This window comes from Maylandia zebra, linkage group LG2 (assembly GCF_041146795.1).
Source record: "Maylandia zebra isolate NMK-2024a linkage group LG2, Mzebra_GT3a, whole genome shotgun sequence".
Lineage (NCBI taxonomy): Eukaryota > Metazoa > Chordata > Actinopteri > Cichliformes > Cichlidae > Maylandia > Maylandia zebra.
Window position 1 is genome coordinate 31259352 of NC_135168.1, and position 27692 is coordinate 31287043.

Below are 27692 nucleotides of genomic sequence, written 5' to 3' on the forward strand. Positions count from 1 at the left end.
TGCTGTGAAATATAAGTTTTGTGTTCTGAGATTACACTCTGCTTATACTCATAACAGTATTTATGCCCTCTTTAGTATAAAAGCTGCACAGTTACCACCTCCAGCACGGCCCACTTCTTCCAAATAAGCACCTGCCTAACAGTCCAGCATTACCCCGTCGCTACAGCCTGTTTATCTTTTGCTCTACATGTCCCTGCTACGAGCCCGCTTGTTCCTCTCTGCGTGCACAGGAGTTTTGATGCTCTCCTGGCATCTGAGAAAGACCCAGCGGAGCACTCACATTTTTGTTGTTATGCCAAAATCTTTAGCGTTAGCATGCCATGTGGCTAATGTGGCTAACATGACCGTTAGCTTCCAGAGCTAACTGTTCTAATCTAGTCAGAAACTCTGGAAATGTTAACACGGACTTTGACAGCAATAAACAAGGACAGGACCTAGATTGTTTTTTAAATAAGTGGTCAGTTTAAAAATGGTAACTGGGTTTGCTGTTAAAACTTTAGCAGGAGTTTTTCTTTGTTTGGTTGGTTTTTTGTTTTTGAATATTTTTTTCCACTTATATTACTATCCTTTTCCCTTCCTTATTTTCCAGTAGGATATCCATGGCAACACAAGAAAAGCCACAGCACTCTTTGTTAAAAGGAGAGTGGGCAGAAGCAGCTCTTTTCATTTAAATCAGTGTACAGTGAAACAGCCTGTTGTGGAGAAAGAATCTTGATGGACATGTGAAGCCTGCATTATTGTTTTTTTGTTTGTTTTTTTAGGTGTATGGTGTGTATTAAGAAGTACTGGGTTATATTCTGAATCCACTGGTTGAAGCCCCAGAGATGATCTTAGCTGCACCATTGCCACCTCGGCTCTGTGTGCCACAGACTTGGCTTCAAAGTGAAATGCCATAAGTCAGTTACAATCATGTGGTTTTACTACAAACACAAAGCTGACCCCAACAACTCTTTAACATAGACTGAAAAAAGTCCTTCATCGTAAACTCAAATTAAGGTTACATAAAGAACACAGGCAAGCTTCAGTGCAGACATAGTAGCCATGGAAAAAGTCCTGTTTGTTCTGAATATGGTTGGATAAAACGTTTTTGCATTAAGGTCGTGATCTCCTAGATTATCTGTTTAAAATTTAAGGCCCTTTGTTTATTTACTAAAATGTCTCTGTGAGGGAAAACTTTGTCCAGGGTCTTCTTACCATCTTTGGTTGCAAGTCTCAGTGTTTTGTTTCCACTGCGAAGCCTCTGTGTTTACTGTAAGTCTGTTTTCCCTTTTGTCTCTCTCTTCGTCCCAATATTCTTGTGTTTATCTAACAGACTCATCTTTCCTTTCATGCTGTTCTTTCCCACAGCCCCTTTCTCTGACCCCGTCCCCTCCCGCTTTCTTGTGTTTGTCCCTTCCTCTGGTTTTCTCGCTCTTTTCTCTCACTCCCTCTCGCTTTTTGTGTTCGTCTCATCTGCACTTTTCATTGAGTTTGCAAATCCATCCTTCTGTCTCGCCTGCCTTCGTCTATCTGTATTTCTAATGAAGCGGAGGATGTCACCATGGGGATCCGGCTTTGGAAATGGGCACAGGTCAGTCACTGTGACTCCTGACCATCTGATCTTCATCCTAACACATCTGCGTCACTGTAAAAGAGTTTTTGTTTTTTTTACTTTGTTGGATCCGTCCCTTGGAGGTTCAGGATTTAAGCTCTGTTGCTCATTCTTTAAAATGAAAGTTGAGCTTTAACATATCAGGATTTATTATTTTTGGCAGATACTTTTTTTTTTTTACTCTCCTGCCAGGAATTCAAAGATCCTATATAAATTTCTATGTTTTAAGTACACAGACTGTATAAAAAAGATGGCTTCTGCCACCATGACGTCATTCACTGGTTAAGAATGTCCTGTCATGAAGCCCTGAGCTGAGTGTTTTTGACTACACTCTGCTCAGGAGGATACAATACGTGCATTCATGAGAACGCATTCATTAAATATTCATGATGGTACTGTCTTTTGCAGAAAACAATGCTAGCTTTTTCTATGCTAACTACATGGTGGCTTCAGTTCTATTAAATGCTTAATACCCAGACATGAGAGCAGCAGTTTGGACCCCATAATTTAATTCTTAAACATCAATACTTTGGCCCTCACCTGTAAACATTGATGTTATTTCTTACCTCTACCTGGTATTGATTTCATTCATATCACAACACTGTATGAGTGTCTATGCTCATTTCTGCTCGTGTAGCTGCTTTCTAGATACGCTTGAGTCTATGTAAGTGTGTATGCAGTTAACTCATGGTTGTACTGTGATCACCTGATAACAGCATTGGCATATACCAGTTTGTAACCATGGCATTTAAATAAAATACTTCAAGTATAAAAAATAATGTATATAGCAAAACAATACAACCACCGTGTGTTTAATACAAATCGGTGAGGTTCAGTCGTTTGTGGCTTTGAAATAAATTCTGATAAGAGAAGGTGTTAGACTACAGAGTCTGTACAGGATGATGATGATTCACACGACTTTAACAAACCAATAATAGCTTATGATTATATAATAGTAATACTGGTGAAAGGCCCTCAGTACGTCAATAGACCCTCTGGAATGTTCTCTGTTTCTTTAACACACAGCTCACTGTAAACACAGTTGACAAGAAGTTCTCCAGCTGCTTCCTTAACAGAGAGGGAGTCTTCTCACACTAACAACACGATTGGGGGGAAAAAAACAGTGGCGGTTTCTCCACCTTAAATTTTTTTTAGCACAAACGATTCTATCACAGTGTTAACCTGTTAGCTCTTACCTGGAGCAGTCACGACACACCCTTCATAAGCAGATGGACATCGGTCAGTTGTAGTCATGGACACGGGTGCTGATAAAAAGAACTTGATGCCTATTGTGATTGTGTTTAGTTCTTTAAGGACTTCTTGTCTTTGTTGGCTTGCTGTTAAGTAAACTGTGTTCATGGTTTGACTTTTCCCATGATCCTCGCTTACATAACGTGAGGTTTAAGATTAACTGCAATATTATTTATGGATATAGATTCTAAGTAGACCTTTCTAGTACCAGTTTTGACTCCCTTTTGACTTCAGAACTGCCTTAATTCTTTGTGCATAGAACAAGGCACTGTTTCAGAGATTTGGGGTCATACTGACAAAAGATCATCACATAGTTTCTGCAGATTTGTCAGCTACTGTGACGAGAATCTCCCATTCCACCACATCCCAAAGCTGCTCTATTGCAGCAGTCTCCAACCTTTTTTTCGCTACGGACCGGTTTATGTTCAACAATATTTTCACGGACTGGCCTTTAAGGTGCCGCGGATAAATACAACAAATAAAACCAGTACCGGTACCAAAAAAAGGGAAGATTTATTCATAACACACGGGAATAGACCCAGGGAAACTGAGTTAATGATAAAACCGATAAAAACCCTGAAAACCATAAATTTCACACCCGAGTCTCAACTCCCGCGGCCTGGTACCAACAGACTCATGGACTGGTGGGTTGAGGCCACTGTTCTATTGGGTTGAGATCCTGTGATTCTTGGGGCCATTTCAGTACAGTGAACTCAATTGTCATGTTCAAGAAACCAGTTTGAGATGATTGAGCTTTATGACATAACTAGGTATCCTCCATCAGAAGGTGTGTACACTGTGGTGATTAAATGATGCTCAGTTGGAACTAAGGAGCCCACAGTGTGCCACAAAATATCCTCTTCACTGTTACGTCAGCAGCAGCCTGAACTGTTGGTACAAAGCAGGATAGATCCATGCTTTCATGTTGTTTATGCAAAGTTTGGACCCTACCATCCTTATTTCACAACAGAAATGAAAAACCATCAGACCAGTCAGCATTTGTCTTGTCTTGTATGCTCAGGTTTTGGTGAGCATGTGCAAACTGTAGCCTTAATTTCCTGTTCTTAGCATGTTGTAGCCTTTCAGCTTAAAGGTTCAGGCCGCTGTGCATTCAGAGATGCTGTTCTGTATCCTTTGGCTGTAACCATGGTAATTGTTAAGTCCCTTGAAGCAACTTTGTTGCTGGTTTGAACTTCAGCAGGTTGTCATGTCTATATAATCTAATTGCACTGAGTTGCTGCGATGTGATTGGCTGATTTAGATAGCTGTGTTAATGAGCAGTTTTACGGGTGTGCCTCATAATTAAAATGAATAAACATTCAGTCTTTTTAATTTCCTGTTATATATTTTTATTTTTTATTTCATGGGTGCTTTTCATTGACACTGTGAGTCATCACACCGGGGATCAGGCATCAGTAACCATAATCCCTAAGTAAACTCTACGCTTTAGAGAAGCATAAAAGGACCATTTGAAAAGTACAAAAAGGCTCTGAGTGTTTGTTGTTCGCTGATTGACGAGACTTAAAAAGGTGGTAAAGCCACGATCGGGACTGCAGTTTGAGTGTGGATCACCAGGGGGAAAACATCATGCTGACCTTTATTTTATTTGTGCAAAATTAAACTTGAATCTTTTTTATTGTTAGTGATTGGTTTTAGAAATATTTGTGTGAGCCGTGGACTTCTGGGAATCTGAGTTGGAAAGAGCTTGAGGAATACGGACTTGGGAAAACTAATTTCAAAAGCCAGAAATCACACGTTTAGATAACATTAGTTTGGGGTAAAGGTTAAAGTTGATCCGTGATAAAATCCAACTATGTGACTTGTTTTTGATTTTGCTAAACTAAAAATTTGGAGGTTCTGGATGCACAAGAAATCAAGTTTAAGGTTTTATATGCATAATAAATAAAACTATTGTGATTAACAAAAAGGGGTTTTGAATAGTGCCCGTTTCCCACCAATTTTGGGTTCAACCAAAACAACATATCACAGTTTCCATAGAAACCTTTAACCCAAAGGAGATTCGTTCATTTATTGTTATTTTACTTTGGTTAGACAACCTGCACTTGTTCACAATGAATACATCCATGTTAATGTAATTTATTCTGTATTGAGTCAGATCACGGGGTTAGCTGTCAAACAGCCAGGGGACCTCCAGAATCTTTGGGATTCATCTCTGGAAACTGCAAACATCCTTATGAAATTTCACGCTGATACATCATCGAGTTTCTGTTTTCAGCCCAGTGAAGCATTGACAAACTAACCTCCACAGATTCTGCAGACCTGAAATAAATGGTGGCACAGCTACAATTAGACATGTTTGCTGAAAACCATATCAGCAATGAGTCAACTTCCTGCCAAATGGCTCAGGAAATCCTCAACACACAGCACAGTGCACGGCTAATTAGATTTGACACTAGAGTAAAACATTTATACAGGATCATCTAACTGGTTCACCATGCTGGAACTGCATTCACGTGGCCTCAGACGTCCTGTGGGCTCGAGAGAGCTCTGTGCAGTGCAAAGAGTGATTTAAAATAATGTTAATGATAAAATGATGACTTGCAAATGAACCTACTGTACTGTAGAGTGAAGGCTGACTCGCAGCCCGAATGTGAAGCCCTCAGTCCTGCTGCACACAGAGCCTTAACGAGGCACCCGCTCATAATGTGATTTCATATCTGTTTAAGGTTGTGTTCGGCGGTTGCTGGGCACCTGCTGTTGACGTGATGAACACTTGAGTTAACGGCGCAGGAGTACACTGGAAACATAGCAGGCGTGCCTCCGCTAGGACTGTTTGGATTGTGGAGACACATCAGATGGAGATTAAAGTTTAAATAGCAAAGAGAAGCACTTTTCACACGTTTCCACCTGTTTAATGAATGAACAACTACATCACCGTTAATGCATCCAGGAGTTGCATAATGAGCTTTGGGGGGATTTTATAAGGTGGTGACTTGTTATGGATGTAATCCGCCCCAACAGTCGCCTGTCCATGCGGTCCGACCACGCCAAGCCACTTTTACCAGCAGTCTTGACACTTCTAAGTAGGACTTTAATCACTTTTTAATCTGATCACATTGCAACTAGGTAGCTGCCATATCAGCCAAATAAGAAGGCAGAAGCAGGTTTAGATAAATGCAGACATTTATTTTTTTTCTATTTTTTTTCTACTGATTTATAGCAGCCAGCCTGATTCTGGTCTTGTTCATGAAACTTATGAAAGACTTTGTAATAGCTCAGTAGGTAAAGTGGTCACCCCATGATCGGAAGGTCGGCGGTTCGAATCCACTTAACGGCTACCCTGAGGTACCCCTGAGCAAGGTACCGTCCCTACACACTGCTCCCCGGGCGCCTGCTTAGTGGGCTGCCCACTGCTTCACTGAGTGAATGGGTCAAATGCAGAGAAAAACAAGTAATTTCCCCATGGGGATCAATAAAGTATCCATTATTATTATTATTATTATTATTATTATTATTATTATTAATCATCAAACTCATCATCTGTCTCCCTCCCAGCAGTGACAGTGCTGCCATGGCATCAGGAACTCCAGACGTGACGACCAATCAGGAGCCTGCTGAAGTCCAGGAAGAGTGCTCAGGTAACAGTTTGATTAAATGTTTTCTGTAAATGTTTGATTGGGAATCCAGGCATATTTAGTATTAATGTATGCTGAGTGGCTGTCTTCGCTGTAATCACATGAAAAGGTCGTGTCTGTAATTTGCATCATTTCGACCTTTTTTCTTTTCCGCTTCAACTTGGAGTTTGCAAGGTCATCGACATACAGGGAGAATGTGAAAATGACCTTTCAACTGTTTCTATTCGGCAGATGGTTCATACTTTCTGTGGATTGCACAGCTAATGAGTTACTGTCCATCCTGTAATCATTCAGGCTGTAGCTAACGAGGCTTCCTTGCTTTAATTTCACAGTACAGAGCAGTGAAAACCAGATAATCCAGGCACTTTGGCAGTTTTCTAGATGAAAGTCTTCTGCATGAAAAGATTGTGTTAATACAAACGTTGTACTTTTTTCTTTCTTTTTTTTTTTTTTTTTTGCTTAATTTTATTTTGAAAGTTTGCAACAACTGAAACAAAATACATGTTTTTTCCAAATCAGTAGAATCTTATCAGTGCATGTTTTGTAAATCTCTGAGGTCTCATTTAGTGGGAACACATGCAGAAACTCCTGGTGCTTTCAGCTCTGATGACAATAATAAATGTTGTTTCAGAGATGGTTGGATGCTGGTACTTGCCAGCGATATCAGCAATGAGATTTTCTACTCACTCCCAGCAAAGATCCAATCAGCTCGAACGATCGCACACAAATATCTCCTTGCAGGTTGTGGCAGGAAATGGAGGAAAACACAAGGCTGTCGCACACAGACGTGCACACAGATTAACAACAAACAGAGTGGGAACCAGGATGTAGATGTGTGTCGACATGGAAAGGTTAAGTTGTGAGCTTCTTGTGAACACAGTGACTTAAGCAGACGTGATGAAACTGGTCTTTCGTGCCCAGGCTTGAGGTCCAAGATAATGTGAGTGAATAACAGGCAGAAGTTTGTTTTCAGGAAGCTCTCGGTTCAGTTTTGAATCTTGGGCTAATGCTGGTGCAATAATCCTGCTGAATTTTCAAGTTTGCTCACTTGCTTTTCACAAGAAATGAACAGTCTCTAATTTTTCTGGTAGTTTTGTTTTTATGGAGATCCCAGCCCTGATATTGTCTCCCTTTCAAAGGTCACCATCCTCTCACAGTTCAGCTGAGTTGTCCCTAATTTTGATCTCAGGACTGTGTATAGGTCCTGATAGTCATAACAGAATGCATATGGAGAAACTATAATATCTCAGCTCTACGCTGACCTTCCACTGAATCAGCTGCCTTTTTCTAGGCAGACCTTTTGGCTTTAATAGAGTATTGTGCCTAAAATAGCACAATAAATGGTACTGTTGGGTGGTGCTTCCCCCTGATAGTTCATCTTGGCCATGCAGAAAGGCCTCTGAAGCTTCATCAAAAAGCAGGTTGGAACCTCCTCAAGTAAAGACAGCACTTTGTGGACTGCAGTTATCCAACAATAACTTGTTCTGTGTGCGATTTAATGGCATCTCATTAAGACGCTAAAATTGGTTTTCATTATATTTTGACAGACTTTTATTTTAGTGACGTCTTTGGGTTTCTGTGTTACACAAAAAATCCCAAAAGAAAATGCACCACATGTGCTTAACATGATCTTGAGTGAGTGACCCAGAGATTTAAAGCATCTTGGCCTCAGCACCAGGTTTGGATTCCAAACATTTTTCAGTTGGGACTTAGCTCCAACCAGAAAGTATATTTTTAGAAAAGAAGGAATGCTCAAGGATTCCCCACAGGGAGGAGGACGAAAATGACACAGCTCGTGGAACAAAAATGCATCTTATTTTGAAATCTCTACTGAAGAATGTCTGTGGATGGCTCAGGGGTAGGAGTCCTCAAAATAGTTTGACTACAGTTGTTCTGTTTGCTCCCGACTTCTTCTTTCTCATTGTTGTTTCTCTTTCTTGCAACTCAGCTTCTGTTTCCTTTCTCTGGGGATGTTTTAAGTGCCTCCTGTGGTGCGTGTAACAAATAGTCCGCCCGATTTATAGGTTGGCCGATATTATCAGGTGATATTAGCTATTTGCCACTCCTATGGGCATCAGGATTTTAAAGGCCACAAAATGAAAATTTAAAAAGTAGAGTAGAAACATTAAAAAACACTGTTCAAACATTTTATAGGTCTTACTTAGTTTGCCAGCCAGAGGACTCTTCTCTGATTGGGATGCTACAAACACAGCAGCCAGCTGATTGAGCAGAGTTGGGCTGAACGTGGACGAGTAAAGAAACTACATAAACTAAATGTTAGAAATCTGTTTATGTTTAGTGTGTCTGAAAGAAATATATTGGAAAATCTAAATCTCCAAATATTGTCACTGCTGCTAAAATCCCGTTTCTGTCTAGCTGTGAAAACAATGAAACATGTTGCACTTTGTGATGACTTTTGTCTGATTACAAGTGTTTCTATTTGATGGCTACTTCAGTTTACTCAAAATATACAACAATAATGCTTTTTGCTTTTTTTTTTCTCCCCACCTTACAAAACCTACATTACCCACAATGCTCTTCAACCACTGACAGTTTGGAAAGCCTAGTTACATTCAGATTTTGTTTTTTGTTTTTTCCCCATCATCCTCAGCTGTATACAGGTCTACACCTCTACCATTGCAATCAATGCATTGCACACTGGTTTATGAACTGCTGTCTTACACCATATTATCATTCTGGCTTCTTTTTGAAACAAGAAGTGCTGCCCCCTGCTGGCCGTTAGAAACAATGTGCACTTCTATAATGGCTTTGTTTTTCTAAACCACAGGCTGTGTTCATCTTTTATGTACAGTCTATGGTTTGACCCAGTAAATATTAGCTAAGCTAATGAACATAGTAAACATTGTAAGTGCTATACATGTTACCATTGTTACTATGTAGATGAATAAAAAAAAAAAAAAAAAAAATACCAACTCTGCACTACTCTTTATACTGATCATGTGGTTTGAAGACAAATGCGTAGTGTATAAGTGCTGAGCCAGCCCACATCCCTGTTGCATGTGAGATGGAGCGAGGACCATTTCAGGTTCTTGATGACAGCTGTTTAAGAAGTTATAAAAGAGCTGTTGAGTTTTTCCACTGTGGTGCTAATAGACACGGACCCACTGTGGGGGTAGGTTTACAAGCTTGAGTTTGTGTCTGTTTATGCATATGTGTATTTTCAGTTTTCATGTTGGCCTCTGCAAACACACACACACATCGTTTGCTCTGTGTGGTTCCCTCTGGGCTGCCTACCTGTGTCTTTACATCCACCACAGGACTAATTGCTCTATAACTCGAGTTCACACTGGGGCAGTGTGTAAAGATGCCGTGTGTGTAATGTTCTCATCAGCATGTAACTGTGCACCACCATGCAATGATTCATGATTCTGTCTTCTCAGGAAAGAAGAAGTCCAAGTTCCAAACGTTTAAAAGGTTCTTTGCCAGGAAGAAGAGAAAGGATCCATCAGCTGCAGGAGCGGACGCGAGCCTTAAAGCCAGCCAGTCGAGTGACAATGTCAGCAAAGCATCAGAGAGCAACACACTCACTCGAGCAGAGAAGGATAAAGGCTCTGGGTAAGATCGCACACGTGTGCTGAATGAAATGCTTTTATTTACAATCTGACGAAAGTACACAGAGCTCAACTAAGACCTGTCACGCCTCTACTTATTTATTATATGCTCATTTTGTCATATCTTCGTATTAAAGCTACAGTCGGTTGTAAATACTCGTAAATATACATTGAGTAGTGTGCATCATATATCTTCCAACAAATCGCTAAACTTGGATTAATCTGTTCCGGATTCATGAACTTGATAAATTGTGCATAAATGTTCGGTGTTTTTTCAGGTTTGGATGGACGCATTTGTAAAATCGTTTTACGTGTCCTCAGACTGCTTCATATTTGTGTGTGGGTGTGAGTCCTTACACACAAATCATTGTACACATTTCTAAATCTTACTTTATGCTTGTGGATCATATCATAATCATTTGCAACCCTTTTGAGGCAAATTTCTCTCCATGAACTGGGAGAACTGGAAGGAGTAGGAAAATAAAATTCAGTTTTATTTATACAGCGCCAAATCACAGCAGTCGGCTCAAGGCGCTTTGTATTGTAAGGTAGACCCTTCAATAATACATGCAGAAACAGAAAAACCCAACAATCATATGACCCCCTATGAGCAAGCACTGTGGCGACAGTGGGAAGGAAAAACTCCCTTTTAACAGGAAGAAACTTCCAACAGAACCAGGCTCAGGAAGGTGCGGGGCCATCTGCTGTGATTGGTTGGGGTGAGAGAAGGAAAACAGGATAAAGACAAAATTCAGTTGATTGCGATTTTTAGTCTAATGACATCTAATGGTGAGATTTTACACACTTCACCTTTAAGCATGGACCAACATTTCAAATAATTAGGTCAACCTGAGTCTCAGTCTTGGGGAAGACAACTTCACCTGTTGCCTACTGGTGGTGGTCAGAGGGCCCAGTGGCGCCTGTGTCCGGCAGCCTTGCCTCTGTCAGTGCACCCCAGGGTGGCTGTGGCTACAATGTAGCTGCCATCACCAGTGTGTGTGTGTGTGTGTGTGTGTGTGTGTGTGACTGGGTGGATGACTGGTTGTGTAAAGCGCTTTGGGGTCCTTAGGGACTAGTAAAGCGCTATACAAATACAGGCCATTTACCATTTAGGTAAACCCTGTGAGCCGAAAGGCTTCAGAATGCTCCGAACACTCAGTTTTAGACAGTTTTTTCTACTCCTGGCTGTGTTTGATGTCAGAGAGAAGAGATATCTAAAAACTGGTCATCTGTAGCACACATCTCGGGCTGTGACTAGCCCACCGACCTGTTGATCAAAGCTTCTGTTTGTGAGGGACAGGACAATATGACAAAAATCAATTTGAAGGAAATGGAATGGAACTAAAACTACATAAACGGTGTGTTTTTAAGCAGAACCATTTTCCTCCCATTTCCCTTTCAGATGTAAAGCATCTAAAATGCTAGCTCTTATTATGGGGTTTAATTGAGCCCAGCAAAATATGAATCCAGAATATTATATCATTACTTTACTGCCATGTTTAAGGGATTCATCAAGAAACCGCACCGTTCTGTAGCCAAATGATATATTTCTGCTCACGTTGTTGGAGCTCATCCATCCATTCAGGTCAATAACGTCATGAGCACATTTAAAAAAGGAAGGTTGTGTTTTAACATCCATCTCCTGTTCTGTCAAACTCACCTCAGCGAAGGCTCGGCGCTTCCTGTTTTGTAACAATTAGAAGAATGTGTGTTTTCCTGTGGAAAAGTCCTGAATTTCTTTGTTTTCCTAAGCGGTGCCACTTCCTGCTTTGTCTCAGTCTGTCACAGGAAATATCTAGTTACATTTTACTGATTTCTCTCATCATCCTAATTACTGGGAGACAACAAACCATCACTTAAAAAACTAAAAGTGTCTTTTCAGTTGATATATATTTTTATACGACACATTCCAAACACTCTGCATGGGTAGTTTATGGTATGTTGTTGTATGTCGTGATCCGCCATCTGGTTCTTTTTTTCTTCTACCTGTCTTGTTATAGAAGCTGTGAAACATCACTCTGTGCTGTGTTTATTTCTTTGTCTTCCTGTTTCCCAAAGGTCGAAGATCAGTCTGGGAGGCAAGGCTTTGTCACATGACTCCGTGTTTGTTTCTGACTCATCGGAGGCGAACGAGGCTCTGGGGGCATCGCAGGACAGCATTCATGGGAAGGTGAAATCACTCCAGGTATGCACACACAAACGCAGTTACCGGATCAAAGATAAACATGTTAAAGTTAAAGTCCTCTCAGGTCTAGTACACCAGAGACCCCCGACCCCTTGACCTTTGACTACAGGGGTTATTAAGGAATAATAAACAATAAAGATTCACAGTCTGACACATTTAAGTGTGTTTGGGAGTGAGCACTTCTATGCCCCAGGGCACTGAACAAAGTGCTGCCAGCAGATCTGCTATATATTAAGCCTGTGGGATTACGAGTAATAAGTGGCATTAAATAAGCTTTGACTTTTTACACACAAGTTTTGATCCATGTGTAATGTGATAAACGCAGCGGTTTGGACAGGCGGAACTGATGTGTTTCACAAATAGAGATTAAAGTTCTGTCAAAGCAAAATGAAAGGACCGCGTGATGAGAAGAACTGCAGACAGATAGAAAGAGTATCTGTCACAATAGTGGGCTAAAAGGGGAAGACATGAGACCCAGATGGACGCGCTGACCTCCAATGAAACGGCTCCGCTGAGCTACAGAGGAGTGAGACTCAAACAACTCCTTTAAGCGATTTTTGCTAAAAAGAAACACTTTCTCCTGTAAGCTAAAATAAAACAGAGGAAGTGTTTGATTTGGGCTCCTTTGTAGATCAGAAAGTGTGTAACGGACACGGGCAGAGTGCCTGATAATCAAATCCAAGAGTTTTCAGGCAAAACAGCCACAGATAGTTTGGCGAGATGCAAGTTGCTAATAGATTGATTTCCATAAAGTGAATTTACTGTGGAAAAACAATCTAATGGAGATTTCCTGACCTTAATCCTCGCTGTGAGCTGTGCTGCCTGTTTGATAAGCAGAATGAGGCCATTCCAGAGCCAAAAATAAACACATTATGTAAGGATCGATACACTACAAGGCCATTAACATGATGCACAGGAGAGTGACTGTCATGTAGTAACTCACTAAACAAGGGTGTTGCCACTGTGACCGGTCCAGAAAGCTTCAGATAGAAAAAATTCCATTTGATGGCGTTTTTGGGCCTGCGTTTGTTGTCCAGTAATATAGCTCTTTAAGCGTAGGAATTCAGACAATACAGAAGCTACAAAGATGCAATTGCATCCTGTCCTACCAGAAAAATCACACAAAAACAGGACACCGGCCAACTGAGATGATATAAAAGACAGGTGTAGCTGCTGTGAGGTCAGCCACTGCTTTATGAAGTTGTGTTATGTTTCAACGTTGCCTTCTTTGGTGTTTTGAAGCTGGATGTTGCAGTCGAGGGGTAAATCTGACCAGGAAGCTCACAGGCTAGTAACATGTCTATCAGAAGTCATTAACATTGGATCATCTTCCTTTCTGTCAGTGAGTTTAACATTTTGCTCACTCTTACCCAAAACTAGTAACCTGGTCCATAAACCTATCAGGAAATCGTTTACTGTGGTCACAGCTGACAGCCGATTTCTCATTGGTGTATACAGGAGCAACCACAGCTATCACCCCCTGGTGGCCGTTAAAGAGAATGCAACTTTGCGGCTACAGTGTCTCCATCTTTTACACTGTCTGTGGCCCGACAAGTGGACAATTTTCACTCCACTACAAAGACTTTTGTCTTCTGTGGGACCGTGGCTAAAGGGCAAGCACTAACAACTGTAACACACTAACCACTGGTTCAACATATTTTTGATGCTGCCCCCTAGTGACAGTACACAGCTACTACATACAGGTGGAGCTCTGCCGTGCTCTGCGTTGGACCTATAGACTACCAGTGCACTATTACAGCGGAGCGGAGGATGAATTTGAGGATGTCCACCCTGTCACACCGCAGCTAGCATCATGAGCAGAGTGATATGATTGGCAGGTGCAGTTTAATAGAAGGGTAAATGCTCACGAGAATCTTTGTGCAAGTGTCAGTTAGCTCCATTATATTCAACAGAGAGCAGACATGTGTACAGCTGATATGGGCAAACCAGTGCTAAAAGGGAGAAATGCATGAATGTGGTTTTTGAGGTGAACCCTCCCTTTAAGCACATTTTCACGCACATTTAAATTAAAAAACTACATTTCAGATTAATTTTAGCTTCCACCCACAAACAGCTTCCAGTATATAAGCTGACTATGTTAAAATAGAAACATTTAGAACAGCAGATTCTTTGTGACTTTGTCAAGAAACTTGTATTGTGTGTCCGTGTGTGTCTGTGTGTGTTGGTGCGTGCCAGTGTCCAGCCCTGCTACAGAAAAGCTGTATTGTCCTGTGCTGTGAAACTGAGTAAATGAGTCCTTGACTGACTGTTACAGGGAAGCACGCAGATAAAGACTGTTTGAGTTTCTGCGATACCAGCTACACACACAGATACACAATCACTTTCAAAGGGCTTTCGCTTCTCTGTCAAGTGCCCAGCTATGAGTCCTCACTGGTCATTCCCTGTTAGTCATATTCCACCACAGTAAAGATCTTTTCCCCCTGCAAACAGCTGTAATGCTCAATAAACATGTACTCAAACACGCCATTGTTAGCCTTTCATACAGAGCTGTAGTTTATTAAACAGGGTCTCAGATATGGTGTTTCCCCAACTGTAAGTAATGATAAACACCTTCACTTCCTTATAAAACAAACAGGTGAGCACATGCCTGAAACGTGCACACACTAACCCTGCTGTCATAAATGTGCTTTTTTTTTCTTCCCTCCTCTGCAGCTTCAGCTGAAGCAGGCCATCAAACTGGGCTCTCCACCGTCTCTGATGTGTGTGAAGAGGGCAGAAGATCCTGCGACCATGTCTGAGGATGACGGCCTACCCTGCAGCCCACCAGAATACACAACAGTTCACACGGTCTTGATAAAGACATGCTTTCAATGATGCCTTCCTTCTGTTAGTGCCCCTGAGTTTGGCTCCTAACATTCTTCTCCTTGTTCTTGGTGCGTCTCCCAGAATCAGGCTCAGGCGAACAGTTCCATCAGTCTGGAGGGAATAGACAGCGATGAGGACCGGGTAAGCGTCAGCGCAACGAAAACTAAGATACTGCATTGTTTATTTCATGCTTTGTTCCATTCACAACCGACACATTTACCGACGAGTGAACTTCCACGCTGCGATGCTTTACGATCTGCACCGTGTCCTGCGTGTGGCATTGCAACCAAAACAGCGATTCAAGTAAGATCGATGTGATTTGTTAAAGCCAGGAGGAATCTTTGTGGATGTGTTGGAGCTGTGTGCGATTGCTCCTCATGTGACTGTGGCGGAGAACAAATCTCATGATCCCGTCTAATCACTAAAACGCTGCTCTTGGTTCTAAATAAAAGCCCCTTCATGCAAAGTGACATCTTTCCCTATGTTCCCGCTCTTTGGCGCTCTTTTTCCCCCTCTGTTGCTTTTAGTCTTTTTGTTTCAGCTTTCTCTTTTTTGTATCCTTAAATTGTCGTCCTCCTGACCCTGCGTATAAATCTGCGGTTTAACCAGTGTTACCCAGAATGCCTCATATTCTCCCTAACAATAATTTCAAATGAGTCCTTTTTATGGATCTAGAGAATCACAGTGCCAGTTCACAATAAGGCAAATGTCCCGAGAACATCAGCTATCCAATTAGTCTCACTGACTATAATATGGCCTAGAAGCACAGTCAGCAAACTATGACAAAGGAGCCTTTAATGATAGTGTACTTTTAGCAGTTTCAGGCGGGTTTTGGTCATTCTCCCACTGGAAAGAGCCACAAATGGCTGGCTACAATGACAGGCACACAAAACCCTGAAAATATCCCCTTTAAAGTCAATTCCACACACAGGAATGTGGTCAAGGATAGACTGCACTTACAGTGGCACTTTGTGCAGTTTATCCATCCACTGAGAATTCACTAAGACATCAATTGTTTACTTGATTGTGGGTTTTGTTGTTGTTTTTGTTTTCTTTTTTGTTTTTTTCCCCCCAGGCTTTATTTAGAAAATGAATTTGATTTATTTGCAACAATCCAGGCTTTGACTCACACCATCGCTGTCAGCATACGTCACTGTGGAGACTTAGGTCTAGGTCAGCCAGTGTTAAATGCATTTACAGTAAATATAAAGAGTGCAGACTTTGTCATCTTTTCACACATACTTGTCTGTAGTTTGTGGATATAAGTTGGTCATTAGAGGAGTTCAGACTGCCTGTTTCTATTAGCAGTGGATGATCAAACTGTGTGTAAGACAAAGAACATCGTTTGAGAATGAGATGATCTGAGAATCATCTCCTGAGTTTATTGTTTCCATTGTGTTGTAAAGTGAAGCCGGCACACAAATGTCTGTAATACTTCCAGATCCCAGCAGGGAGCGACTCTGCTAGTTGCATAAAGAAGCCAGATTGTCCATAGATCAGACATAACATCATAATCACCTGTCTAATATTGTTTTGGTCCCCTGTTTTCTTCCAAAACAGTCCTAACCCATCGAGGAAACACTAGACCCCTGAAACTGTGCTGTGGTATCTGGCACCACGATGAACTTGTCTGGCCAGCACATCCCACAGATGCTTAAGTGGATTTAGAGGCAAAATCAACACCTCAAACTCGTCGTTGTGCTTCTTAAACCATTCCTGAACTATATTTGCTTCGTGACAGGGTCCTTTATCCCGCTGAAAGGGCTCACAGCCATCTATACTGTTTGCATGAAAGGCTGCACATGGTCTGCAGCAGTGCTTAGTTAGGCGGTACGTGTCAAAGCAGGACCCAAAGTTTCCCAGCATCCTCAAAGGTTCCATTAGTGCCATGTATATGAAGCCACCTATTATGTAAGTGAACACTGACAGCGTTAGCAACCAGCTGATTAACAGCATAATCTTTATTGTTATTAGATGAGATCTAGATGAATTAAAAGGAGAATCAATACTGGATATAACATCAGGTGGCCAATTGGAAACGAATGGATACTAACATATAAGGTTACAGTGTATCACTTATTGCAGGTTTAAGGAATCGGTGTTTTTTAATTGTGAGTCACTGTTTGAGACTCGGTGATGAAACGGTGCTTCAGACATAACATTGGCTCAGCATCCTTTCTCACCATGGAGACTGGAACGTGATTGGCTGTTTACTTCTTTCAGTGTCGTGTTTTTAAATCCTGTACGGACATAAATGGAGAGGCTTATGTTCAACACATATCTGCAGCACAGGAAATGGTTGTCATGTGCCGTCTGTGATAGTGGAAGATGGGCGTGTGTGTGTGTGTGTGTGTGTGTGTGTGTGTGTGTGTGTGTGTGTCTGTTTGGGTGTGGTCATAACCAATCCTCCAGCTTCTCTTCAAACCTTAAATGGAAGTCTGCAGCTTGACCTCTTCTTCCTCTGTATGTTGCTTTCCCCCTTTCCTTCTCTCTGACCTTCTTTTTCTTTTCTCCAGCCACAGTACATGTTATTCCACTGACTGTGTGTGTGTGTGTGTGTGTGTGTGTGTGTGTGTGTGTGTGTTGAGTGTTCAGAGTGCATTCCAATGGTTTCTTTGGCAGTCAGCATGTCTGCTTGTAGTTAAAGCATTAAGAGTCTGCCTCTCTCTCTCACACACACACACACACACACACACACACACACACACACACACACACACACACACACACACACACAGGGAAACCTATATTTTGTTAAAGAAGTACTGTGTTATGCGATATTTCATGAATATGTTTTAAGGGTAATTTCAGTTAGATCATAAAACAAACCATGTGTTCATACAACACAACACACTTTTTGGTTTACATGCAGAATGAAAACTATGAAATGGTATTTTACAGTCTAACAGATGCAGACAGACATTAGCATGTAGTGTGTGTGTGTGTGTGTGTGTGTGTCTTTAGTGGAAGAAGAGCAGTGTTTTTGTGGGTTTCGTGTTGAAATAAGTGAAAAGGTAAGTTTGTGAGAGGTGAGAGAGGTAGGTTTCTGTGATGACAGACTAGTGTTGGTTCTGCAGATAAGGACTGCTCATGTTTGTACAGCTGGACTCCCCCTCTCCTGCTCAGTCTCTGGCTACTTGTTTGCATCCTTGGGGGATTTTTCAATGTTTGTGCTTTTAAGCTTCTTACAAGTGTGGCTGATGTCTGAGAGTTGACCACCTCTATTTGGAACCGTCCCACTTGTGGGGGTGGACAATTGGATGGATGGTCAAATTCTGTCCCCAGAGATCTCTCCTGGTTGAGTGTTGCTAAATGAGTGTTTCCTGTCTTCCCAGCTGTCCTGCGCAGCCTCCAGCAGAGCAGTGAGCCCCCTGGTGGTTCCAGGAGACTTCAGCCAGCCGGCCAGTCCTTTTGTCTGTCTGGATAACTCTGCAGCCAAGCACAAGCTGGCCCTGAGGCAAAAAGCCAGGAGGAGACCTGCCAGTGTAAGAGGGGGAACAAAAGCTCTAGCATGAATAAACACTAATACTCCCATTACTTTAAATGGATCTTTATAGCTTTTCATGGCGTGGCTCTCATTGCATAGAGTCTGTTTTGTGATAAAACTGGACCTAACAAAGTAATTCCCCAACTATAAAAAAGAAACCTAAACAGTGGGACAATCAAAGTGATTAGTCAATAGTTTCCCCACATTATCTAAAAACCTTTTTATATGGAGGTTAAACTTAAAGTGAGTGCAGAAAAGTACAGCAGCCAGAGAACGGGTCAGGTGGTCCTGTCTGCACAGGCGTTCGTCCTTCTCAGTCATTCAAACTTTTCAAAGAAGTTACGCTGAGAAAAAAAGTGATTTTACTGATACAAATTCATGAGACCTGTTGCTGTATTGGATGTTATCACATGTGTGCTGCTACAGTTTTCTAGGACTGCTTAGCTGACTGTTCATTGGCGATTGATGATGCTGATGTCACCACAAATGTCTCGTTTCTGTGCAGCGAACAGAGGGGAAAGCAGGGCAAGAGTCTGAGATGGAGGCGAAGCTGACGACCTCCACACCGCTGCAAGACCAGCAGGAGGCAGAAGGTGTGTGCGCAAAGCCCCTAGTTTTCATGTATGGAAGCCTGTGAATGCCAATATTAAAACAAAAGTATTTAATCAAATAGAAGGGTTATAGTCCACATGAGTGCAAAAGATACATATATGTATTTGTTTAAGTTATTTTGGTAACACTGTAATTAAATGGAATATTACTGTATTTTATGTGAAATTACAATGCAATTATATTTACATACACTTAAACACAAGAATAAGGGGAGAACAAATCAGGTTTTTAAAGGAAACAAAGATATAATTCTACTGTGAGTAATTTTAACTACTGCATAACCTTACAAGAAACCAGACACACATTTTAGTGTAAATAATTTTAATTGCAACAGTTGAATAATAGAAAATCAGTCATGAATATAACTTTACAAAGTTATTTAATATTCATTATATTTATATTTATTTATTCATAATAATTATTATTTTTTATAGATAATTCACACAAATAATAATGAAGTGGTTCATATTGGCTGCCATCAGCTTCCATATCCTTGTTACTTATAAGTCTGATGATAAGATGACACTTTTTTGTGTGTTTGATTCAGAAGTGGCTGATGTTCTGCTGAAACCAGAAGTTGAGAGGGAGGAAAATGAGGAAGAGGAGAGCGAGGAGACGGATCAACCACAACATTCCATACAATCCCTGTTGGGAGATGAGGAGGAGGGAGAAGATGAGTCCGATGCCGAACAGGATGTTTCTCACGGCCCGGACACTTCCTCTCCTCCTGAGCCAAGTCACTCGGAGGAAGAAGACTCCGACAGCCAGCCCCTGCCCTCCTCCAAGCTCAGCTCAAGCGCCTCCTCTCTGGATAGTCCCAGGTGAATAGAAATGGTTTCCTTTTGGTTTTCCTCTCCCAGGAGTGTAGCTTGGTTTGTTTCATCTTATCTCTTGATTTCTGCTTCTAGGGCCACACCAGAGCCCCCTTCTGGCTTGACGGACACAAGCATGGCTTCCAGTGCAGCGGAGAGTAAGGATGTAAGTGACTCTGCATCTGAAAGTGAAGAAGATGGGCTCCAGAACCACGGGGAGGAGGAGAACTCCTTCTTACAGGAGGTGCTGAGCTCTTTGAAGACGCCCCTCGTATCTGCCTCGCTTGATATGAAAACTGAGGGCGCCGTCCTGGAGATGAAGGAGGAAGAGGTCAAAGAAAAGGAGGAAGAAGAGGTAGAAATGGAAGAAGAAGAGGAGGTTAAGGAAGAAGAGGAAGAGGTGGATGAGTCCCTCAGTTCTCAGGCTGCTCCCTCGTGCTCCATGCTGTCAGATCAGACCACGAAGGAAGAGGAGCAGGTTGTCACTTCCTTGTGGCAGGAAGAAGAAGAAGGAGGAGTGGATGCTGAGGAAGAAACGGAGGAGGAGGAAGAACCAGCTGTGGAGAGATTTATTCGATCTGATGTATGAATCTTTGGTTATTTGACATTTTAAATGGATTTTGTGTGGAAGATAAAAGGCCCCATGCCTTCCTCACTTACCCTAAACTCCTCTGACGCTGCTTCGTGAGTGTCTTCATATATTAGGCAGTTTATATGTCAGCCAACGCGCACTGTGGCAGGAACAAAGGGAAGCATATAATGTGAAGCTACAAATGCAGACACGGCCCAAAACTAGAATTAGACTCGCATGAGATGTGAATGTTCCACGCATGGAGAAAATGAGGGAACACAGATTCCAGTGCAAGGGAACTTTAAAAAAATGTTCATCCACTTTATTTTTAAAAATCTAAATAAGGTTAAATTGAATTTCGATTTTTAAATCCAGCATTAACTAAAAGCTTTATCAGAAAGACATTTGTCACTAAAAGCTCTTTCAGATGTGATAGAGGCGTAGAGTTATTATTTTCTCATTTTTAGAACATTTTTATTTAATTACAACTTTTGCTTTTTATTCAGTTTAGTTTCTCTCAGGAAATGGAAAAAAAGGTAAATGCAAGAAAACAGATTTAACATGATCATGGTTTTTTTGGGGGGAGGCACTATTGCCTCACAGGTTCTGAGTTCAATTCCACCATCAGGCCGGGGTCTTTCTGTGCATGTTCTCCCTGTGTTTGCGTGCGTTCTCTCTGGGTCCTCTGGCTTCCTCCCACAGTCCAAAGACATGCAATTAGTTGGGATAGGTTAATTGGAAATTCTAAATTGCCCATAGGTATGAATGTGAGTGTGAATGGTTGTCTGTCAGGGCTCTAGAGTGCGACCAATTTGGTTGCAAATGCGACCAAATTTTTCAGTGGTGCGACTAAAAAAAAATAATTTGGTGGCACCTGTGCGACCAACTGTTCGGGTAACAAAAAAAAAAAAAAAAATCTCTGCAACTCTCCGTGTGGTCAACAACAGACACACTTTATCGTGGACTAAACCAATCAGAGATAGTCAGGGGCGGGACCTCTCTGATTGGCTGTGGTCCAGTTGAAAGTGCAGGTGGAAGAGAGAGGTGAGTAGTTTGAATAAGGTGATATCAATTCATTAACGGATTCCACACAAAGACTTAAACACAGAGTGGACCCGACGCATCAGAATCAGCTTTGTCTTTCTCGGCTTTCTCACCCGACAGCCTTTACATGGACACGCTGTTGGAGCTTAGCGATTCTGATACGTCGGGTCCGCTCTGTGTTTACGTCTTTGTGTGGAATCCATTAATGAACGTGTGTGTGTGTACTTTAAGAACAGTGTCCCGTCTCAAATCTGTTTTCTGCATTATTCATTTGCTTATTACCCACCAGTCTACCGTTGTTTACAGCGCTGTCTTTTTCTTTTTTCACTTAAATGACCTCGGACAAGAAAGCCTAATTTCTGCTGTTCAATACTGAAGAAATTTAAACTTCTTAAAATCATGCAAAATTGCAGAATATTTTTAAGGTTATCTGCTATAAAAAGCCAGACCAGGAAAATCTCCTTCATGTTTTCCTGTGTTTTATTCTCAGTTACTTTCACATAAAGGCATCTGCTGTGATGTTCACAATTCTGATGAAGTCTCACATGTACCAGTACTGATAAATGATCAGAATTATAATATTTCTGACTGTCTGAGGCTAAATTGAATCGAATCAGGACTTTGAGAACCGGAATCGAATGGATTATGGAAATCAGCAATGATACCCAGCCCTAGTGAGCAGCCTACGCTCGACAGAAGTGGATGTAGCTGTGGGTAATGAGAAAAGATGAAAAGAACGATTGATAACTTTTTTGTTAAGGCCTGAACCGTCATAGCCAGTGCTCTGACACAGTGCCATCAATCTTGAAAAAGCACAGTGTATCCAGAAAACACATTATATGCTGCAATAAATGCACTGCCCAAGTGTCCCCTCTCCCAACTGCCTCTCAGCAACAGACAGCAGCAAACAGGTCGTCAGAGGAGCCGAGATGATGATTAAGTTTAACATTTTCTACAATATTGACAAAGCACTTTAAGCACACGTTTGTTAGTTAATAATTTAGAAATGAATATTGTCTGTATGGACTCCCCCCCCCCCCCCCCCCCCCCCCCCCAAAAAGAGAGTGCACATGTAAAACTGCGGTGTTAAGCGATGCGGTTGAAAAATTTGAGTGCGCCTAACTTTTGTGCCGGTACGCCTAAATTTTTAAAGTTAGGCGTACCAGTGCGCCCATGTCAAAAAGTTAGTCTAGAGCACTGTCTGTGTTTGTGTGTTAGCCCTGCGACAGACTGGCGACCTGTCCAGGGTGTATCCTGCCTCTCGCCCTAAGGCAGCTGGGATAGGCTCCAGCGCCCCTCGTGACCCTTAAAAAGGATAAGCGGAAGCAAATGGATGGATGTGATCATGTTTTCTTAAATCTCATTCATGCCATTTAGCCACAGTCACATTCCCTTTTTTTCACTTGCTAGGATGAGGAGAAAGGAGAAGAGCAGGCAGTAGAAGTCAAGCCTGAAGAGGACGACAGCGTGCTCTCATGCCAAACTATCAGCCAGGCAGGTGACGACAACGTGGGACAAGAAGATGGGGAGAGTGAGGGAGGGGACGAGGAGGAGGCAATCAAGCTGGAGAAGTCTGAAATGGAGGAGGAAGGGCGGGAGATGAGGGAAGAGGATGAGGAAGTCGAGACGACTGAAAGGACAGAAGTGGAGGAGGCAGAGGAAGCAGTGGAAGGAGAGGAGAGAGGCGCAGAAGAGATGCCTGAGATGCTTCCGGATACGCCGGGTGAAGAAGTTCAGGTGGTGGCGCAGGAGGTGGATGAAGGTGTGGCGCTTGAAGGTGACGCAGTGTGCGCTGTAAAACTCAAAGATGATGATCAAATTCCAGCAGAGATGAGCGATCAAGGACTCACCACGGAGCAGAAGGAGCAAGATTTCAACCAAAACTCTGGAGATGAGACTGAAGAGGGAGAAGACACAGTAGAGGAGGGGGCTGACCTCAGCGTGGGGTTAGACCAATCGGAGAAAGGTGTGGGAGGGAGCCAGAGTGATGCAGATCAAAGCGAACAGGAGCTGGAGAGCGAGGAAGCAACGCCGCAGTCAGACACTAAACAGATGGAGTGTCCGAGTGAAGCCGCAGAACAAGACGACGGCTCCCCCGAGCCTCCTCCTTTGTCCCTGCAGTCACCAAAGAGCGAGGCCAGGAGTCCCACCAAGACCAGCACAGCGATCGTCCACATAAATCTAGTTTCTCCCAGCTCAGAAAAAGCCACGTCTTTATTCCAGCTGCCTCCAGCTGCTCCAGATTCCAGTGACAGCGCCAGTGAAGCGGCTTCACATGACACAGAGTCCACCTCTGCAGATAAAGAGGAAGCTGACGGTGTGGAGGAGGAAGAAGAAGAAGAAACACATCAAGACGCTGCATCTCCTGCACCGGCTGAGGAAAAGACAAGCCAGCCGCCCTGCAGCCCCGATCATACTAAAGTCCGCTTCACGATCGCTCCCGCCTGGCAGAGATCACAAAGTCTGAACCCTCCTCCTTCCCCACCTGCTTCTGTCTCCTCCCCCTTCGCTGTCGCACCATCCAGCTGCGAGGAGCCGGAGACTGTGACCGAGGATTCGGTCACGAAAGCAGAACTGGCGACTTCACCAAAGGTCGAGTTGGTGCTGAGCCCCAGTAGGGTGAAAACCGCCAAACCACAAAGCAGTGTGACACCGGCTCCACCCAAGATCTCTACTTCTGCGAGCATTGAAGGTAAGAGCGCTGAACATGTGTGATGGTAGATGATGAAGCCGTTTTCTGCAGGGACAGGATCCACTTCGGTTGTGTTTAGACGAGGCTGATTTTACTGGACTAGCACGTGCATGCTGTGTATGCTTTAAAGTGAACCTTGCAAACACTGGATGTTTGCTGTCTGAAGTGTCCTAATCTGTATCACAGGAGGGTAAATTATAACCACTTTTTCTTACGCTGCCACCTGCAGAGAGCTCAGTGATTGTAGAGGGAAACCCGGACAATCCCTTCGGAGTTCGGCTGAGAAAGACTTCGGCTCTGCTGCGCTTCAGCTCAGAGGAGGAAAACACAGAGGTGATTGAAAAGCTTTTTAAGGGTTTCTAGGACACTCTGAACTTCTTACCTCTCAAACATGATGCAGGAAACCTGAAACTTTAAGCTTAAATTCATGTCAAATGTATTATTTGTGTTTTATTTATTATCCTTTAGCCTCCGACTGAGTCACAAACTCAGCCACCCAGCTCTAAAGTTGACTCCCCGCAGCCAGTCAGTGTTAAGCCCTCCATCTGTCCACCGGTCAGCATCAAACCTGCGCTGCCTAAGAAGCCAGAGGTTCAAGCTGAAAGTGGAGGGAAACTGAAGCGCGTCTCAGGTGTGTGTCCACGTTCATCTTTACTTAAAGAGGAATTATCATGCTTCTTCTTTGCTTCTGTCATGTATACACTGTGTCAGTGGTGGATGTTCATATTAAACATGGCCACAGCTCAGACTAAAGACCGCTCGAACTGCTCACGGACAAGATCACAGGAGCGCTGCGCAGCCTCGCCGTATTAATCTGCTCGAGCGTAACAATCCTGAACTCGACAAGTGTAAGAAAGCAGCTCGCGAGCCAGCCTGTGGCGTAACAACTGTGTGTGCTGTTAATTTAGATTCAGTTGCGGGCCGCGCTGTTTCTACTGGATCTGATCCTCCCAGCTGGATCTCTGTGGCCAAACAGAAGCAGAAGATCTATAAGGAAAACTCACTGGAGGAGATCACTGTCAAGAAGGTAGACCTACAGAGATGCACAAAAACAGGATGCATGCGTGCAGAGTACGCCGCCACCACGTGATCTGTATGTGACTGTTCTGCTGCTGCTCTTTCAGGAGGACCAAGAGAGAAAGTCTTCACTTCCAACATACGTCTGCTCAGCTGCAAGCAAGGAGCAAGGCACCAAAACAGCTGAAACCAAAGGCAAAGGTCTGCATGCACACACATGCAAACACACACACAGTCCATTCATTAGGCTCCTTCATCATTTGTGCAGTACCTCAGCAAATGTCTGTTTCACTATGCACTGCTGCCCTCGTCTGGTCAGCCTCTGCTACAGTAGATAAATAATTAACACTTTGTGTTGGAGGCTGATTGTAATGATTGTACATAACAACTTAGCGGAAATCCACACATAAACAATACAGTGTAGAAAACACTAGACACTATCTTGGCCTCACGTGGGTGGTGTACAGTGAAAGGTGGTGTTGCACAACAGCCTGAAGTTAGTATTGAAGTCTTTCAGACTATTTACAGAGGTCAGAAGTAAATAGTCTGTGAGCTTTAACTTTAAAATACATTTCTGTCAAAGTCTCTCCTCGGGTTTATTGTTTATGTGTGTGTGTGTGTGTTTTCTCGCAGGGGCTCATTTGGAGATGAGCAAGCCGTCAGTGTCTCCAGACAAGGAGGCCAGAAGGCCTTTCTCTCCTCCGACTCCAGTGCCGCCTCAGCCTTTAAAATCCCAGCCCCTCCCCTGTGTTGCCCCCAAACCCTATGTCCCACCACCCCAAGAAAAGTATCCACCACAACCTAACCCCCCTCAGCGATGCCTGTCAACACCAGACGCTCCAAAATCTCCTGCTACTCCGTCATCTCCCTCTAAAACTCCGCTCACCTGCTCCCCATTTCCATCGAGGACCGCCTCGGAAAAGCCCGTCCTTAGAGCGCCGGGGCTTCCTGGACAGACGCCGCCCTCCCAGCGAAACCTGCCTCCCACAACTCTGGCCCAGGACGAGCCCCCCTGGATGGCGCTGGCCAAGAAGAAAGCCAAAGCCTGGAGCGAGATGCCCCAGATAGTCCAGTGACAGGCCAGGTCAGATTTAGAGAAACCACGCCCCCCGTGGGACCTGAAAGGCTCCAGGATGGAGCAGAACCGGTTTGCACACAAATATCTTTTAATCCTGAGCTTCAGGCTTTAGATTGGTGTAAAATGCCCAGCTCCACAGCTGAAGGCAGGCTCTTTTTTACTCCTTCATTTCTGTTTTCTAAATGACACGGTAGGACCCCGAAAGTTAACGCGTCTTACTCGAGGAGGATATTTTTTTTCTTTGTTTGTTTGGTTGCTTTTAAAGATTCGTAGTTTGGGATGAGGTGCCGGAATGAGACACCTGCAGCCTCACACCAGTACGTTTTAACTTTAACTCGGATGAATCCACTTCACATCACTAAACATTTCAGGAAAGGGAGCACAGAGATGTTTTTTTTATATGAGAACACTTCATTTACCCAGAACGATGATAAAGTAACAGAAAAAATCTTCTGTTCGTTCTTAAGAATGGACCTACACGATGCTGCCGGCCTGTGTGTGTGTGTGTGTGTGTGTGTGTGTGTTTATTATAAGGCAGGTATAAATGCTGATATATTTGAGGAAAATGGAATAGTCCGTGGTCTGAGAGTGAGATGAGGATTAAATCCAGAGCTGTTCTTTGTTTTTAAATCTACTTTAAGAGAAGCACGTCCAATCAGGTCCGTGGACACTCGTCCGTGTAAATTATATTTTTTCATTTTCACTTTTGATATTTTTGAATTCTTTTTGATATTTTGATCAACTCCAAGTATCCTGCAGAAATCTCCCAAACCCCGCCCCCAAAAAGCTGATAATCAGTGAGCGCTGCCGCTGCGTTCAGTCATCTGTTTGAAATTGTTTAATGCATCGCTGCGTTGCAGAGTGTTGTCGACTATGAATCCTTTTCCAGTGTAAATGAAACATAAGTATAAAGCTACTTAGGCACTTAGAGCTGGGTTTGCTGCTGGATGCGTCGTCTGTGTCGTTTCAGTGTGTCTGGCAGTAAGCATATGCAGATATGTGATACTCGTTTTGTATTGCCTTTTGAGAATTTGTCTTGTACATAATAATGCGCAGTAAAGAACAAATTATAAAGCATGTTTCTGTGTTTGTTTGTTTGTTTGTACATCAGAAGTGGAGCACAGTTGGAAATGTGATGTCTTAACTGTGAAACTTTAGTTTGATTTGAACCCTTTAAAACAAATATGACCGGTGTGTCCGACGCTCGCAGGCTGGGCACACCGGTACAGCATTTTCATTCCCCGGACTTTGACATTATCGAGATTCCTTTCCACGGCCTGGTTGTGTTTTCACCTTCACATAATGGTTTTAGGCTTTAAAACAGACACCCTACCACCCCCACAGGCCTAATAGTGGTT

General features: G+C 42.8%; 1 protein-coding gene across 5 annotated transcripts in view; it reads left to right on the forward strand.

Moving 5' to 3' along the window:
- Positions 1–27411, forward strand: part of zgc:66433 (uncharacterized) — a 47542-nt gene extending 20131 nt beyond the window's left edge. For 3 of the 5 annotated variants that reach the window (XM_004563150.5, XM_004563151.6, XM_012922438.4), the window contains exons 2-16: positions 6359–6441; positions 9840–10014; positions 12069–12195; positions 14869–15003; positions 15103–15162; positions 18357–18506; positions 19014–19101; positions 19668–19941; positions 20029–20515; positions 22958–24239; positions 24469–24572; positions 24708–24870; positions 25148–25266; positions 25364–25457; positions 25890–27411. In XM_004563150.5, coding sequence (XP_004563207.3) covers positions 6359–6441; positions 9840–10014; positions 12069–12195; positions 14869–15003; positions 15103–15162; positions 18357–18506; positions 19014–19101; positions 19668–19941; positions 20029–20515; positions 22958–24239; positions 24469–24572; positions 24708–24870; positions 25148–25266; positions 25364–25457; positions 25890–26332 — 3784 coding nt within the window. In that variant the 3' untranslated portion in view covers positions 26333–27411. The remainder of the gene's footprint in view (positions 1–6358; positions 6442–9839; positions 10015–12068; positions 12196–14868; positions 15004–15102; positions 15163–18356; positions 18507–19013; positions 19102–19667; positions 19942–20028; positions 20516–22957; positions 24240–24468; positions 24573–24707; positions 24871–25147; positions 25267–25363; positions 25458–25889) is intronic. The other 2 variants (XM_012922437.4, XM_012922439.4) reach the window with 1 other exon arrangement.
- Positions 27412–27692: the final 281 nt, after the last annotated feature.